At 40.7% G+C, this 18,238-nt stretch overlaps 1 protein-coding gene across 1 annotated transcript in view; it reads left to right on the top strand.

The window, feature by feature from the left end:
- Nucleotides 1-18,238, top strand: part of PPP4R1 (protein phosphatase 4 regulatory subunit 1) — a 74,599-nt gene that overhangs the window by 8,230 nt on the left and 48,131 nt on the right. Inside the window, exons 3-8 of the mRNA XM_049770018.1 lie at nucleotides 6,834-6,969; nucleotides 8,086-8,192; nucleotides 12,638-12,780; nucleotides 13,602-13,748; nucleotides 17,315-17,422; nucleotides 17,556-17,621. Coding sequence (XP_049625975.1) covers nucleotides 6,834-6,969; nucleotides 8,086-8,192; nucleotides 12,638-12,780; nucleotides 13,602-13,748; nucleotides 17,315-17,422; nucleotides 17,556-17,621 — 707 coding nt within the window. The remainder of the gene's footprint in view (nucleotides 1-6,833; nucleotides 6,970-8,085; nucleotides 8,193-12,637; nucleotides 12,781-13,601; nucleotides 13,749-17,314; nucleotides 17,423-17,555; nucleotides 17,622-18,238) is intronic.

The following is an 18,238-nucleotide window of genomic DNA, read 5'->3' as shown; positions in this document are numbered from 1 at the left end:
GTCATGTGCAAGGCAAGCACCTGCTGTACTATCTCTCCAGCCCCACACCTCAGCTTTTATTAGAAGTTTGTAAGATGCTAAAGGACTCATTTCCCTTCAGATATGTTTGTGAACTCTGGCCTTTTATTAGCATTATTGATGCATGTGCATTCTTCAAGAAAAACATGAGACTCTTAGCAAGAAGCAAGACATCATGGAGGGAATTTATGTATATTTGGGAGAGGGGAAGTAGAAGGAAAATTAAAACAACACAGACATCCCCACATCTCCTGCCCCCACCAATAACTGCAGGGAACTTAAAGATGGAAGATAGATTAATTTAAAAGAATAGAAAATGTTTCCAGTATAGTATTTGCAAATAGGTCTATTTAAGCCGAGATGAGGAGAGAAGAGAAATGTGGCAGAAAGGCTCCTAAAACCAAAGAATTTTAGGGCTTATTGCAATCAAAAATGAATTTTGTGCAGGGAAATATGTTTGGGCTCAGATCATAAAAATTAGAACATTAGAGTACATATCTTACATGCAACTGACCTGGGTTCAATCCCCAGCACCCCATTTGGTCCGTTAGCCCCTCCAGGAGTGATCCCTGAGCATAGAGTAGGAATAAACCTTGAGCACTGCAGGGTATGGTCCAAAAACCAAAATAAAGGGGCTGGAGTGATAGTACAATGGTAAGGTGTTTGCCTTGTACACGGCCAACACAGGACAGACCCCGGTTTGAATCCCGGCATCCCATATGATCCCCCAGGCCTGCCAGGAGCGACTTCTGAGTGCAGAGCCAGAAGTAATTCCTGAGTGCCGCCAGGTGTGACCCCCCCCCCAAAAAAAAACCAAATAAAAACCAAAATAAATAGGTAAAGTACAGCATTAGGAAGTTGCACATTGATTTCAACTCCCTGAGAAACTTGGGTTTATATGACACAAGTGGTGGGAAGTTATAGTTAATGGACCAACGAACAGGAGTGATTTAGAAGGATGAAGTTCTGATCTGTAACCTGGGCTGGAGATGGGTTAAGGTAGATAGATACAGTGTTTGATAAAGTTAAGGGGAGCCAGGAAACAAGTATTAGAGCTTAGGCCTTGTCTGTGTGAAGGCCTGGGCTCACTCCCCATGACTACCAGAAACAATCTTAAAGTTCATTCACATTTGAGGACCTATAAACTTAGAGCCCACCCTGGGTTCCTTGCCTGTGTCACAACTTTCATCTATGTTAGAGCATGGATCATCTGAAACCCTGCATGTCAAGAAAACCTACACCTCTAACTCTGCTCCCGCTGACTCATCTTACTGTAGCCTTCACTTCCAACTAACCAGGGCTCCTCCCACTTGCCTACTTAAACCCTTGTTCAAAAGCCTCATGCTTAGAGATCTCCTAATCTATGGGCTGTTTTCCTTTAAGTAAAATAGCATTAGATTAATTATGAAACTTTCAGTTTTGCTACTTGACATAAGGCAGAGAACTTAAATAATTACTGTATGCCCCTTGAAATCATTTTGAAAGTTCTTATTTTCAAATTTAAGATTATTTCAGAAGTACAGGTATATTTCCTTTTAAAATGAGATCTGAATACCAGGAAACGTTGTTACCCACAAACCCTTTTAAGGATTTAATTTTTATAATTAATTTTTAAATTAAATATTTTTTATTGTTGGATCACACCTGGCAGTGCTCAGATACTCCTTGCTTTGTGCTCAGAGGACTTTGTTTCTGGTCCATACTTGGACTCTCGCAGGCCAAGTACTAATTCAGCCTGCAGAACCATCTCCCTAGTCCTAGTTTTAAGAATAGACTCAGATTGGAATTTCAAAATCTTTTTCTCTTGTCTTTAGAATTCCTACACTTTTTTTTTTTGGTTTTGGGACCACACTCGGCAGTGCTCAGGGGTCACTCCTGGCTGTCTGCTCAGAAATAGCTCCTGGCAGGCACGGGGGACCATATGGGACACGGGATTCGAACCAACCACCTTTGGTCCTGGATCGGCTGCTTGCAAGGCAAACACCGCTGTGCTATCTCTCCGGGCCCCCTACACATTTTTATACCTGGAAGTTATGATTACTCTACCACATTTCTTTGTATCAAAAAATGTATACAAACAAATTAGAAATTTTAATTTCATGTGGCCAGAAACCTGCTAACACTTTTATTTCTGTTATTATTACTTGCTATGTCAGTGCTTTTCACATAGGCAAGGCATGTACTCTTCCCCTGAGCCACATGTGATCCTCCTTACTGTTAACTGCTCAGATAGCAAAGTATTGCAAATCATATAACCATACAATAAACAAAATTTTTGTAGGTGTCAGCCCTTAATGAAATGGATAGAGTTTTAAATGTCTTTAATTATGTGTTTATGGGTAAATATGTTTCTTGCTAAAATAAGATAATAGCCTCAACTTTGTTTTTTTTATTTTGCCACACCCAGCGGTGTTCAGAGGTTACTTCTGACTCTGTGCTCAGAAATCGCTCCTGGCAGGCTCAGGGTCCGACCATATGGAATGCCGACGATCGAACCTGGGTGCATCCCAGGTCAGCCACATGCAAGGCAAATACCCTATTGCTGTGCTGTCACTCTGGACCCTCCACTTCTAATTTTGAAGAACTAAAACCCCCCAAAATTTGTGTGGTTTTGGAGCCACATCTGGCATTGGGAATTGAGGGATGAGTGTGGGTGGTGGTGCTGCTGTCAACTTGGTCTTAGTTATAATGCCAGTTTGTGAGTCAGGTGCTAATCCTTGGGTGTAAAAAAAAATGGAAGAGCAGCACTATAAGTGGTAGCTCTTAGGGCCTCTGAATTGGAGCACTGAGAAATGAGAGGTGGGTATCTAAATAGAATATTTTACAAAAATAAAATTTATAGGGTCAGAGAGTCATTAAAGGAAGTAAGGTACTTATCTTGCATGCAGCATACTGTTTGAATCCCCGGTATTCACCCTGAGCCCCAAAATTGGAGAAATTGCCCCTGGTAGAAAATAGTTAGATTATCTTTTTATTAATATGGGAGTCCATTTTTCATTTGTTAAGTCCATTTATATTTAATATATTAATCTGGCTGGGTTTTAGATCTGCCCTTTTTGTTTGTTTTCAGTTTTTGTTTTTGGGACAGACCCAGTGGTGCTTAAGAGTTATCCTGGCTCTGCTCAGGATAACTTGTTGGTGGGCTTGAGGGACCATCTGGGGTACCAGAGATAGATAGGCAAACACTCTGCTTGCTATACTATAGTCAAACACTCTTACCCTCTGTATTATTTGTCTAGATCCAGATCTGCCTTTTTTTGTCCTGTTTGTTCTTTTTTCTTCTTTTTGGTTGTCTCAGTAATATTAGCTTATTTCTTCAATTTTTTTGTTAATGAAATACTTTTTAATATTACATTTTAACTACTCTTGACTTTCTAGCTATATTTTGCATGTATTAGACACTATTCTGATGGATATGTTTTTTTTTGTTTGTTTGTTTTTTGGTTTTTGGGCCACACCCGGTGACGTTAGGGTAACTTCCTGGCTATGCGCTCAGAAATCGCTCCTTGCTTGGGGGACCGTATGGGACACCGGGGAATGGAACCTCGGTCTGTCCTAGACTATCGCCGGCAAGGCAGACACCTTACTGCTGCTTGTACCACCGCTCTGGCCCCATGTAATGTTCATTTATTGCTGCTTGACATAAACTAGAGAATCTTTGTAGCTGTGTATTTACATTCATTCTCTATGCTTTTGTTTTGTATTTGGTTTTGGTTCACACCTGGTGGCACTCAGAGGTTACTCCTGACTCTACGCTCAGAAATTGCTCCTGGCAGGCTTAGGGGACCATATGGCATGCCAGGAATCGAGCAAGGGTTCGTTCTGTGTTGCTACGTTCAAGGCAGATGTCCTACCACTGTGCTATTGCTCCAGCCTCTCTCTCTGCATTTTTAGATGAATACAGTACTAAGGCACTAGTATTTTTTCAGTAGCGATTTTTTGGGGACATGAGTGTGTTTTCCAGAACCAAATAGCTGTGGTGGCTTTATATTAGATCACAGCCACCTGTATCAATAGTAATCAAATCCTCATGTTCTTCATAAAATGAATTGATGAAGAAAAAATTCCTCAAGGAATTGAGTGATGATTCAGGCCACAAGGATTTTACAGTTTTAGCAGGAAGCAGTGGGACTGGAAATAAAAATGAACTTTTTTTTATTGATGTCTATGTTGGGTGGCATTTATAATGAAGCAATGACCAACTGTGAATGAGACAATAATGACAAAGGTGAGGCAGATTATGAATTTGTTATCACCTAGGAGTATGTTTATCAATTCAGTGGAGTTATTTGTTAAGAATGATCACTTCTAAAAAAAAAAAAAAAAAGAATGATCACTTCTGGGGCCGGGATGGTGGCGCTAGAGGTAAGGTGTCTGCCTTGTAAGCACTAGCATAGGATGGACTTCGGTTCGATCCCCCGGCATCCCATATGGTCCCCCCAAGCCAGGGGCGGTTTCTGAGCGCATAGCCAGGAGTAACCCCTGAGCGTCAAATGGGTGTGGCCCAAAAAAACCAAAACCCAAAAAAAAAAAAAAAAAGAATGATCACTTCTGGGCTTCATTCCCAACCTATATAATTAGAATTTGAACATAAGATTGAAGAACTAACTTTTTGGAGTTAAGCACTACAAACTTGTCTTAAACAGTGATATTTGAGAATCACCACTCTTGGGCTCTTCTTCACTACCCCTGGCTTCTCGTGGGCCAGAATCAATTTTGTTAATGTTTATCTTTAAGATTAGCAAGTGTGAGACTGATGAAATAGTTTGGTCATAGTCATAGAATTCTAGAGCCTACATAAAGGTGCCTTCCATGGTGTGCTAGTCATTTGCTTAACGGTCTGTTTCAAAGGCGAAAACTGAGGCCAAATGAGTCACTTTTTTACAACTCTTGATTCATAATAAAAGGTACATTTCTATGAATACTAGATCAAAATAACCTGTATAAAATGTCTGCACTTTGTTAATCAGTTCAAGTGTGGTAGATGTTATTTTTCAAACCCATTTGGCAGTGTCTTTCTTTTTTTTATGCCGGGTCATTGTATCCAGAACCTCTCCTTTCTTTTTTTTTACTGCCTTCTTTTGGATTACTTTTTTGTGATCCATTTTATGGCCTTTCTTGGTTTACTGGCTGCATGGCTTTGGTGGTTTTTTGGGTTTTTTTCCTTGATGTTTAATGGCTACCATAGAGTTTATAATTAGTTCACAGCTTAATGACAGTATCATCAAGTGACCTCCACATGCTGTGGAAGATCTTGATAGTCTTCTACCTTTGTGTTACTGCAGTCTTGCATTTATTTTACTTCTATGTATGATGTTATAAACTTCACAGTATACATTTTATCTATTTCATATGACATGTCCTTTAAACAATCATTTATCTTTTAAAAAGATTTTAAAAACTGTTCTCATCTATGTTTCCCATATCTGAAGTGCTTCCTTCCTTTGTATAGACCCCTATTTTTGTCTATGATTTTTTTCCTTGAAGGACAGACTTATTTCTTGTAGTTATTATCAGTTGATGGTTGTGTCTACTCTGTTATGTCTGAAAAATAATTATTTTACCTTTTATTTTAAATCATACATATTTCAAATTTCAAAGGTACTTGGAAAAAAAATTTTTTTTTTTTTGGTTTTTGGGCCACACCCAGTAACGCTCAGGGGTTACTCCTGGCTATGCTCTCAGAAGTTGCTCCTGGCTTGGGGGACCATATGGGACACCGGGGATCAAACCGCGGTCCGTCCTAGGCTAGCGCTCGCAAGGCAGGCACCTTACCTCTAGCGCCACCGCCCAGCCCCTGAAAAAAATTTTATTGACTAGCTATAGTTTTTTTTTTTGTTTGTTTTTTCGGCCACACCCATTTGATGCTCAGGGGTTACTCCTGGCTAAGCGCTCAGAAATTGCCCCTGGCTTGGGGGGACCATATGGGATGCTGGGGGAGAACCGTGGTCCTGATCCTTGGCTAGCGCTTGCAAGGTAGACACCTTACCTCTAGCGCCATCTCGCCGCACCCAACTAGCTATAGTTTTAAGTTAGTTTTTTTATTTTTAGTACCTTGATATTACCCTCTTCCCCTCAAGGTTGTGGTATACCTGATGTTATTTCTGATTTCTGTTATCTTTTTTTCTTCTGTATGTATGTTTTTCTTTGGCTGCATTATGGAATGGACTAGATCAGAATTTGGCCTTTTATTCATTCACCAGTTAGTGTTCTGACTGAGGAGACTGATTTACCAGGTCTGTGATTGCTCTTCACTGGTTTCTCTGCTGCATGGTCACTCCGTACTATTTCTATAGCCTCTTGTTTCTGTTCAATAGGCAGTTAGGCTATATCTACAAAAAGAGGAAGGGTCCTAGATTCATGCCTTTTAAATTGAAACTTTTTTTAAATATCTTTATTTAAGTACCATAATTACAATCATGTTCGTAGTTGGGTTTCAGTCATAAAAAGAACATCCCCCTTCACCAGTGCAACATTCCCACCACCAATGCCCCCATCTTCCCTCCTCCAAAACACCCTGCCTGTATTGGAGACAGGCATCTATTTCTCTCACTACCATTGTCATGATAGTTGTCAGCATACTTATTTCTCTAACTGAACTCACCACTCTTTGTGGTGAGCTTCATATCATGAGCCAGTCCTTCCAGCCCTCATCTCTATTGTCTCTGGGCATTATTACATGAAACTAAGATTCTTTTATGATTCTTTCTGCTTCCAAATCATTTAGCCTGTTTTACTTATATTGCTTCAAACAAAAAAAGAGGTACCTTTTAGTTTAAAGGTGTTATAAGGAGTATTTCTGATGTCTCTGATAGTTGGTGTGGATGACTACAGCTCAGAGTCTGATGTGATTATTATACCTTCAGCCCTGGACTTTGTCTCACAAGATGAAATGTTGACACCACTGGGGAGATTGGACAAGTATGCTGCAAGCGAGAACATATTTAACAGGTATGTGCATATTCTTTCCATTAGAATGGATGTGGGTGTTTTTTATATCAGTAGGAAGTAAAATTAATAGGATTTTTGGTTTGTTTGTTTGTTTGTTTGTTTTGGTCACATCCGGGGACGCTCAGGGATTACTTCTGGCTTTGCACTCAGATATCGCCCCTGGCAGGCTTGGGGGAACATATTGGATGCTGGGATTCAAACCACCATTCATACTGGGTCTGTTGCATTTGTTGCAAAGCAAATCCCCTATTGCTGTGCTCTCTGGCCCCATTAATACAGTTTTAAAAGAAGCTACTTAATAAGTTTTGTGGTCTGCGATACTACATGTTACCATCTTATTAATACTCTTAATTATTTACTTGGTAGTTAAAACCACATAAGCACTTTTTCTTTGCTTTTTGCCCCCCCCCCAATTTTTTTTTTTTTTTTGTGATTGGGCATACTTTTGTATCAATGTAAATTGATTACTGAAAAGAATGTACCAGGTGATGGTGGTAGGATTGAGACATAATAGTGACCATGAGTTAATCATTTTAGAGCCTTATCTGTAGGTACAGTCTTTAAATCACCTGCATTCCATTCTTGGGAAAAAAAGAAATTTCTTAAACAGATTAGTAAAAATAGGTAGTGATAAATGTTTTGTATAATGAATACACACATTTCTTACTGTGAAAATTGGAGATAACTGAAATGAATTTTTGGTGATTTGGAAATTTGACAGATCAGATCAAGATGGAAAATATTTTGGTAACTAATCTTACCAAAATCCATACTGACAGTTGTCACTTAGGAAATTAGAGACATTATGTTATAAAATATTAAAATTTTCTCTTTACAAAGACTTACCTTTTGGGGCTGGAGCATTAGCACAGCCATAGAGCATTTGCCTTGTACGCAGCCAACCTAAGACTGACCCTGATTTGATTCCCAGCAACCCTTATGGTCCCCCGAGCCTGCTGAGTGATTTCTGAACGCTGAGCCAGAAGTAACTAACCCCTGAGTGCCATCACTGGGTGTGATTCAAAAGCAAAAACAAACAAAAAAATAAAGACTTGCCTTTTACATTTTTAAATGTTAATTACTGATGCCACTATACACAAATTTTTTTATCTGTAGACAAATGGTGGCCCGGAGTTTGCTGGATACCTTGAGGGAAGTCTGCGATGATGAAAGAGATTGTATTGCTGTTTTGGAAAGAATTAGCAGATTAGCTGATGATTCAGGTAATTGTTTATGTAGTGAAAACAATACAAATCCTTTTTCACATAGGTCTGTTCCTTCCTTCCTTCCTTCCTTCCTTCCTTCCTTCCTTCCTTCCTTCCTTCCTTCCTTCCTTCCTTCCTTCCTTCCTTCCTTCCTTCCTTCCTTCCTTCCTTCCTTCCTTCCTTCCTTCCTTCCTCCCTCCCTCCCTCCCTCCCTCCCTCCCTCCCTCCCTCCCTTCCCTTCCCTTCCTCCCTTCCCTCTATTCCTTCCTCCCTTCCTTCCCTCCATTCCTTCCCTCCATTCCTTCCCTCCCTCCCTCCCTCCCTCCCTCCCTTTCTCCCTTTCTTTTTTGGTGGAGGTGGGGGGAGGAATTACCTCTGGCTCTGTACTTCCTAGTGGTAATTGGGACCATATGAGATGCTGGGGATTGAACCCAGGTTGGCCATGTGCAAGGCAAGTAACCTATCCACTGTGCTATCTCTCCAGCCCTCACATAGGTGTTTTTAATGTCAGATTTGTTTCTAAATATTTGGTTAAGAATTTAATGTGGGGCCCGGAGAGATAGCACAGCGGTGTTTGCCTTGCAAGCAGCCAATCCAGGACCTAAGGTGGTTGGTTCAAATCCCGGTGTCCCATATGGTCCCCCGTGCCTGCCAGGAGCTATTTCTGAGCAGACAGCCAGGAGTAACCCCTGAGCATCACAGGGTGTGGCCCAAAAAAAAAAAAAAGAATTTAATGTGGTCTGAGATTTAAAAAAGAAATTCCTAACTATCGGGCCGGAGAGATAGCACACGGAGGTAGGGCATTTGCCTTGCTTGCAGAAGGTCGGTGGTTCAAATCCCGGCATCCCATATGATACCCTGAGCCTGCCAGGAGTAACTCCTGAGCGCTGCCGGGTGTGACCCAACCCCCCCCCCCCAAAATTCCTAACTAAATCAAACCTTCAATGAAAATAAAACCCAGGTCCCATTCCGCTCACCACATATGGTGTCCTAACACTGCCTGCCTGGTGTAGCCCCCAAACAAACAACTATATATTGATTTTATTAATATCTGCGCATTTTGTAGTGACTTCACTTAGCTTAATAGTTTAATTTTGGAAATTTCTTAATAGAATTATGTAAAAATATTGTTTTGCATCATTTACAGTAATATTTGAGGCTTACTTTTGAAATAATCATAGTCAACTAAATTTTTAGGTAAATATAAAACTTTGTATATGGTCTCACTTGCAAAAATATGTCATCTCTTATAATCAGTCATCTGCAAAAGTGAAGTAGAAGTGTCTGCTTAAATAGATGGATTCATTGGAGACTTTGAAAATATTTAAGAAAGTGTAAAATGCATATATTTATTTTAAAATTAAGGTCATAAATGATGAAACATACTGGCTGTCAGGCACACCAGAAAGTGGGTGGGAAGAATAGAAGAGGGTGGAGGGTCAAAGGTACTTTAGGCAAACATCATGTGCTATTTTTAAAAATAAATAAATAAATAAATACTTTTTTTTTTGCTCTTTGGGCTTCACCCAGTGACACTCAGGGGTTACCCCTGGCTAGCTATGTGCTCAGAAATCGCTCCTGGCATGGGGGGGGGAACCATATGGGACGCCAGGGAATCAAACCGCGGTCCTTTCTAGGTCAGCGCATGCAAGGCAAATGCCCCACCGCTTGCGCCACTACTCTGACCCCAATGTGCTCTTTTTAAATATAAATTTTTCATTTATTGACTAGATTATATTAGGAGCTAGTCTTTTTTTTTTTCCCCCAGCAAGGCTCTCCTGGCTCTATGTTCAGAAATTGCTCCTGGCAGACCCGGGGGACCATAGGGATGCCGGGATTCGAACCATTGACCTTCTGCATGCAAGGCAAAACACCTTACCTCCATGCTATCTCTGGCCCCTGAAGCTAGTCTTTGTGATAAATTCTAGGAGGGGCCGGAGAGATAGCATGGAGGTAGGGCTTTTGCCTTGCATGCAAAAGGTGGTTTGAATCCCGGCATCCCATGTGGTCCTGCCAGGGGCAATTTCTGAATGTAGAGCCAGGGGTGACCCCTGAGCGCTGCCGGGTGTGACCCCCCCCACCAAAAAAAAAAAAAGGAAATAATTCTAGGAGGTTCTTAGGTGTCTATGGATAGTACCTTTTTATTGCCAGCTGGTATTATCAAATGTTGTGCTTTAATATAGTAAGGAACATTGTTAGTCAGAGCTTCCCAGGCTTATTTGATGTATTGCTTCCTTTTCAGGGGAAAAAAATCACTTTGCTTGTTTTTGGAAATCAGTGTTCTTTAAATGAGCAAACAATGCACACTCACACCTATTTGTCCCCAGGCTGTATTCCCTTCATCTCATCTTCCCAATGCCCACTGGGGGCTGGCATAGTCCACTTGAGGAAACACTACTGAGATGATATGAATATTTATTTTTCAGGAATTATTTGCATAGTATGCACTGTGAATGAGTACTTGGGGTGGGATAAGGTCTTCACTCATAGGGTTTATTTAACCTTTGTGTATGGTTTAGGAAAGGATTGCTGGGATATGATACGTTTTGTAAGTCAGTTTTTTTTTTAATTTTTTATTTTTAATTATAAGAACAATGATGCAGAGAGGACAAGGTAAAGTTACAGTGGAAGGACAATCGCCCATAAACAGAGTTCTCAGAAGAAATCCCCTTGCTGACGCCTAAATATTGAACTTACAGTCAAAGAACATTAAGAAAAATAAGGCAGAACCCATGTACAATTACTTTGTCCACAAGTCCCCAGATTGTAGTACATTATAACATTTTTTAGCAGTACACAAAGCAATCTAAAGCCATGAGATTTATGTGACTCCTTAAACATTGAAGGCGTAGTATTTTTTTATATTTTCATGCACTTGCATATTAGTTTAAGTTAACATCAAAAGTTTAAGAGGTTTTTTTTAAGGGTTAGAGTCAAAAGAGCACTGTAAAAACGGTGTTAGAGTGGCAAATATTGTTTGCATAGGCCCACCAAAATATGGGGGACATGGGAAGGAAAAGCCTTGGTCTAAATACAAGGAGACCCTACCCCTGAAGTTTCCTGGCACAAGACCAACTCTAGGCTCCAGGCAAACTAGTTTATTCAATCCAAGTCATTGTCTGTAGTTCCAATAGTCATGCATTCTCTATTGTTGGCATCAGATTTCTGTATTAAAGATCCTGGAATCTGCACATCCTTCATTGAAGTCAGGCTGGTGTGGAGTATCCTCTAGTTTCACCTCACAGTTAAGGGGCAAACAGAAAGCGCTGTCTAGTAAGTAGGTCATTGTTGTTGTTAAGTCTTCTCAGTGTTAAGGGAAGTCTCTTTTGAGTAGGTTGATGTCAGAGCAGCGATAGGATCTTCCTTGGTAGAGGATTGCCTCAAGGTGATGTTATAGACAACCTTGGATATTTCGTAGATGTCTTCCCTAGATCAGGGATGAATGCCCATTCTTCTGAGGCCATGTCAATGTTCAGGGTGTAAGGTCCCATTGCACTATGAGATTTGTGTGTTTCAATCTATTAGATAAGAACTTATTTGTATGTATAGTATTTTCCTGTTTTAATGTGCCTATGCAAACAAGAAATAAAGCCACATGGCGTTATCAGAGTATATGGAGGTGTAAGAACACGTCCAACAATACCCATGACTTGGTTCAAACATAAGCATTAAACTGGGGGACTCTTTCACCAAATTCCCTATTGAACAGTTCACAAAGAGAAGAAAAGATAAAAAAAGGGGGGGGGGGATGGGAATTGTCACTATATAAGAAAATATTCAACAAAAGTTATAGCCGTCAAAGAAAACACATAAAATGTTGAAAAGACATACGTGTCCTTTTTATGCCTTTTGGAATAGTTGGGTGGGTGTTAACTCCAGGGCAGCACTTTGGTCTGTGGCTTACGACTCTACAGTACTTAAGTTAAAAAAGGTAAATGTAGAGTAATGATGATAGGGGGTGAGAGAGTTAAAGAGAAAAATGATCTTTTGTAGGGGTGTGAGAAAGAGCAGAGTACAAAATGGACATTCTGCATACATTAAAAACAGAATTCAATGATAGTCAGTACTATTAAGGTATCTTGTGTGCGCGGGGGCACTAGCCCCCGTGTGGTTTTGAAAATATAGACTGGTAAGAGATTACCAGTGACTGCTTCAAAAAGCTGGGAGGCCGGAAGTTCAGAGCCCTGCCCAGACCTTCCCTAAGGAGCTGAGTGGGGAATGGGGGAAAGCCTAGGTACCTTCAAGCTCCCCCAAGGGACCCATCTCACTGGCTTGCCCAGGCATGTGGCCCGGGGAAGCCCTGGAGATCTGGAGCAAGGCGGTAGAGGAGTGCTGGGGTCACCCTGTAAGTCAGTTTTATGCTGAGGTGGAAGTTTAAAGCTTTCCTAATTGTCGAAAGTCCCCAAATTCTGTTGCTGTGGAAGAATACAGACACGTGTCTCCCATTTCTGTTATTTCAATAGAACCAACTGTGAGAGCAGAGCTGATGGAACAGGTGCCTCATATTGCCTTGTTCTGTCAAGAAAACCGACCTTCAATTCCGTATGCATTTTCCAAATACTTGCTACCTATTGTGGTCAGATATCTGGCAGATCAGAATAATCAGGTAAGAGTGCTGGTTATATGTTCTTTTTTTTTTTTTTTTTTTTTTTTTTGGTTTTTGGGCCACACCCGGTGGTGCTCAGGGGTTACTCCTGGCTGTCTGCTCAGAAACAGCTCCTGGCAGGCACGGGGGACCATATGGGACACCGGGATTCGAACCAACCACCTTTGGTCCTGGATCGGCTGCTTGCAAGGCAAACGCAGCTGTGCTATCTCTCCGGGCCCTGGTTATATGTTCTTTTTTTTTTTTTTTTTTTTTGGTTTTTGGGCCACACCCGGTGACGCTCAGGGGTTACTCCTGGCTATGCGCTCAGAAGTCGCTCCTGGCTTGGGGGACCATATGGGACGCCGGGGAATCGAACCGCGGTCCGTCTCCTAGGCTAGCGCAGGTAAGGCAGGCACCTTACCTCCAGCGCCACTGCCCGGCCCCTGGTTATATGTTCTTAATGGGAGTTTATATAGAACATATGTAAACTGGCCTACGAGATGTCTTTTGTTTGACTTCATTCTATTTTTCAAATGACCCACCCTACACAAGATGTGTTTGAGAGTGGCAAACCTAGGAGTCTCCTAAGTGATAATATTGCTAAGCTGCATGCATCCTCCAAGGTTTCTCTCCAAGCTACTAATTTGTGAGACTTCTTTCATCAGTATTGATTTCTGTCTGTTACATGTTACAAGGCAACCAACTTCTTTGTAGTAGTTGAATATTTATTTGCACAGTTTGAAAATTACAAATACCTTTTAAACTGGTAAGTCTTCAAACTTGAAAAGATCAAGTAATAGAGGGTTTTTAAATATTATATTTATACTGTTATTCTCTAGGTGAGAAAAACAAGTCAGGCTGCTTTATTGGCTCTGCTGGAGCAGGAGTTAATTGAGCGATTTGATGTGGAAACCAGAGTGTGCCCTGTCCTCATAGAATTAACTGCCCCAGACAGCAATGATGATGTGAAGACAGAAGCTGTGGCTGTAAGTCAAAGAGATTTTTTGGTTTATTTCTTGTTTTTCTTAGAACACAGTTTTCTTATTCAGGTAACAGTTTTATTGATATTATTATCTAATATTTATTGAAATTAATAGTAGGAAATGCATCACTTATGGTCCTCCAACTCTGCCAGGAGTGATATTGGAGTGTAGAGCCAGAAAAAATCTCTGAGAGCCACTTGGTGTGTCCAAAAACAGAGTGAGTGTGAGAGAGAGAGAGGGAAGGGGGAGGGAGAGAGAGAAAATCCCTGAGAAGAGAGAGAATCCCTGAGAGCCACATGGTGTGTGTATGTGTGTGTCCCAACCAAAAAAAAAACTTACACCAAAATTTTGTACTGCATTTGTATTATTAATAGAATGAATTAATCATTATCATATTATTGGTCTCTTTCCCTTGGAAAGTTCTTGATATTTAGGTCTCAGGGGCCAGGTAACAAATTTAGAATTTAAACTGTGGACCCAGAGGACCCAGAGAGAGATATAGAGATACAGATATCTATATTTATATCTATATATATGTGTGTGTGTATATATATATATATATATATATAGAGAGAGAGAGAGAGAGAGAGAGAGAGAGAGAGAGAGAGAGAGAGAGAAAGTGAAAGTGAAAGTGAAAGTACAGGGCTTAAGGGGCTTCCCTTGCATATAGTCAACTTCAGTTCACTTCCTGGCACCAGTGGAAGTGATTGATCCTTGAGCAGAGATTATTAGTAAACTCCAAAGCACCATCAAGTGTGGGTTCCTCACCCCCCTCTCACAAAACAAACAAGCAAATAAATTTAGATATTTTATTTAGTAAAACCATATTTAATGAAGTTCACATACAGTTAAGTGTACAGAAGCCAGAAAGATAGTACAGGAGGCTAGACACTTACATGTGGACACAAAGGCTATAACTATAACCCCAATTTGAATCCCCACCTGAGCACCACCAGGGTTTACTCATTAACACAGAGCTGAGAATAATAGCTTCTGAGCATTGCGGTGAAGGACCCAGCCCCCACATCCACCTTCATTATGCTTAATTAATCAATGTACTGATACAGTGTGGTATGGCTGCCATAGCCAGTCAGTCATAGAACACTAGTTTCACTCATTCCTCAATAAAGGAGAAAGAGGTTTTGGCATAACCATTAGTTTATATATGAACAGAGTTTATATGCAGTAGGATTTTACATTACCGTATTTGCCAGCGTATAAGACGACCCCCCAATTTTGCAGTTAAAACATAGGTTTAGGCCTATATTCGCTGTATCAGACAGAACGTTCCTGTGCTGCAACTGTATGTACCACAGTGAGCCAATCACAACAAGCAAAGGTTCAAAGGTTACACTGTAATAGACTTCCTCTCTGACTCTGGCCAATCTGAGCAGGCTTTTGACAGTGTAGATTCGGGTCCAGAACATTGTCAATTTGCATGCATCAAAAGCCTGCTTGGATTGGCTGAGTTAGAGAGGCAGTCCGAGCAGCCTTGCAGTGATTGGTGCAGGATCGAGTTGGAAAATTCGTTTTGTGGCAATAATCAGACGGTTTTTGTTTAGCGGCATATTGAAACATTTTTCGGGATATACTCGGCGTATAAGACGACCCCGATTTTCGGTTGACGTTTTTTTGTTTCAAAAGTCATCTTATACGCCGGAAAATATGGTAGTTAAAAATAACCAGCTTTATTATGACTAACCTTGTAACCACGGTGTTTAAGTTTTAAAAAGTGGAAAAAGTAAAACACACTCACAAATTGTAATAAAAAAGATTCCTTTGTGATAATATGAAAACCACGATTTTCAAGAAATGGGTATATTTGTCATTTTTTGGTTTTCAAGTTCCCATTTCTTCTCTATTTTGAAAATGATTCACTGGGATAATTTGATTATATTAGTGATTTTTGGGAACAGTATGGAATCAGGAAACAATGTTGGCTGGGGTTCTGGGAGGAACAGGCATGGCGTATTGTGAAAGATTTGAAAGGATGCTGGATTTCAATTGGGATAAATTTGGAGAGAATTATCAACTTAGTTCATGAACATACTAGATCTCTCCATTTAAGTGTTTGGTTTATTTAATCAATTTTTGTTGTTGTTTTGTTGTTGTTATTGCTTTGCTTTTGGATCACACTTGTTGATGCTCAGGGGTTACTCCTGGCTCTGCACTCAGAAATCACTCCTGTCAGGCTTGGGGGGCCATATGGGATGCCAGATATTTGAACTACTGTCCTTTTGCAGGCAAGGCAAATGCCTTACCTCCATGCTATCTCTCTGGCCCCTGATTTTGATTATTTTAGGTCCTTATTTATATATTTAAATTTTTTCTACTGTTGCCAGCGGTGGAGGGAATTTGTTCAAGTAAAGTTGGGCCAGATTTTGTATATAGTTAATCTTCATTTTACATGGTATCATATTAACAAAGCAAGTGCATCAGAAAGAACAGTGTGCTTTCCTTGGAACCTGGGAGTGGTGGCAGTTCTGATGGGTACTAGTTTTAGTTACTTTGTAAGCAAGAACTGCTACTCTAAAGTCCCTTGTAGTATATACTAAACCACATCCTCGTTATAGATAATCTAGATTAGGAGTGGCAAACATGTGGCTCTCGAGCTGCATGCGGCTCCCGGCTAAAATGAATGTGGCTCTTTGCCTCTTATCATTATTTTGTATACTGTGGCTCTTTGCCAAGTTCGGATTTTGTGATGCTGCTTCTGAGGAGGGACCTCTGAGGAGAGATCTCCAAGCTCGTAGTCCCACCCCCAGGCTGCGTCATTCCATCTCTCGTCCCTCGGAAACAACTGCATGGACCAGCGAGCAGGGGGACCCGTGTGTCACATGTTGGGTCACATCTTGCAGTTAGTTTTTAGTGTGGAGGACGCAGCACACCCTCACCATCACTGTAGGATTTTGACCCTCACTCAAAATGGCAAAATGAAATATGTGTTTAATAGATTATTGTTAAAATTAGATGCTTTTGTGTGAGTGTTTGTCTGTTTTGGCAGGTCACTGCGTGGTGTGGCTCTCTGACTCACAGTTTAAAATTTTGGCTCTTTGTGTCCAACTTGTTCCCACCCCTGATCTGGATTCTTTTGCTCTTGCTAGTCACAATTTGGCACTGGGGAAAATACAGGGGATTCTTGGTGGTTTTTTTTTTTTTTTTTGGATTTTGGGTCACACCCGGCAGTGCTTAGGGGTTTCCCCTGGCTCCAGGCTCAGAAATCGCTCCTGGCAGGCTCGGGGGACCATATGGGATGCCAGAATTCAAACCAATGACCTTCTGCATGCAAGGCAAACGCTTTACCTCCATGCTATCTCTCCAGTCCAACATAGGGGAGTCTTTACATCTAAAATTACCAGAGAGAATTATTAATTATTTTGAAACTAGACGAAAGTGAAATTTTTAGAAGTCTTTGCAATAATTATTGGTTGATTTCATTGGTAGTATTTACTATTTTTCTGTTTTTACTTAGATAAATAAGTTTCATATTTCTTTAATATAATTTTATTAAGTTAGCAAATTTAACTGAGATCTTAGTTTGAAGATACATGTTTTTGTTCTAATTTCAGATAATGTGCAAAATGGCTCCCATGGTTGGGAAGGACATCACTGAGCGTCTCATCCTTCCAAGGTTTTGTGAGATGTGCTGTGACTGCAGAATGTTTCATGTACGAAAGGTATTTTTCAGTCCTTTTCTGTTTTAAGGACACATTTTATTAGTTAATGTATTCATAAATGGAATTTTAAAGATTAGTATGAAAAGATTCAATATGTAGTATTTTGAAATGTTAATGATGCTTTTACTTTCAGGTCTGTGCTGCCAATTTTGGAGATATCTGCAGTGTAGTTGGCCAGCCAGCGACTGAGGAAATGTTGGTAAGTATTACAGAAACAAAGGAATATACTCTGCTTGAAAAGTGTATATTTGGGGCCAGAGCAGTGGCGCAGGGCATAAAGGCGTCTGCCTTGCGCGCGCTAGTCTAGGACAGACCTCGGTTTGGTTCCCCGGTGTCCCATAGGGTCCCCCAAGCCAGGAGCTTGGTCTGGCCCAAACGCCCCCCCCCCCAAAAAAAAAGATGTACATTTACCCACTGTATTTTCTGAAAAAGATTTCTTGACTGTAAACTAGAAATATGCATGACTTAAAGGTTAGGATTTTACATTTCTGCAATCTGGACATTTTTGTTTGTTTTTGTTTTTTTGGCCACACCCAGTGACACTCAGGGGTTACTCCTGGCTATGCACTCAGAAATTGCTCCTGGCTTGGGGGACCATATGGGACACTGGGGGTGGGGGTAATGTGTCGAACCGCTGTCCATCCTAGGCTAGCACGGGCAAGGCAGACGCCTTACCTCTAGTGCCACCGTGCTGCCCCCTGGACATATTCTTTTTGAGTTATTTATTTAAAGAAAAGCCATCATCTAGTTGACATAGTTGATTAAATATGTTTCCAGATAAATGAAGCAAAGTTATTGAAAAAATAGAAAGAAAAA

The sequence above is a fragment of the Suncus etruscus genome, chromosome 3, assembly GCF_024139225.1.
Source record: "Suncus etruscus isolate mSunEtr1 chromosome 3, mSunEtr1.pri.cur, whole genome shotgun sequence".
Lineage (NCBI taxonomy): Eukaryota > Metazoa > Chordata > Mammalia > Eulipotyphla > Soricidae > Suncus > Suncus etruscus.
Note: the sequence above shows the minus strand (reverse complement) of the source record. Positions and strands in the feature narration are given on the sequence as shown.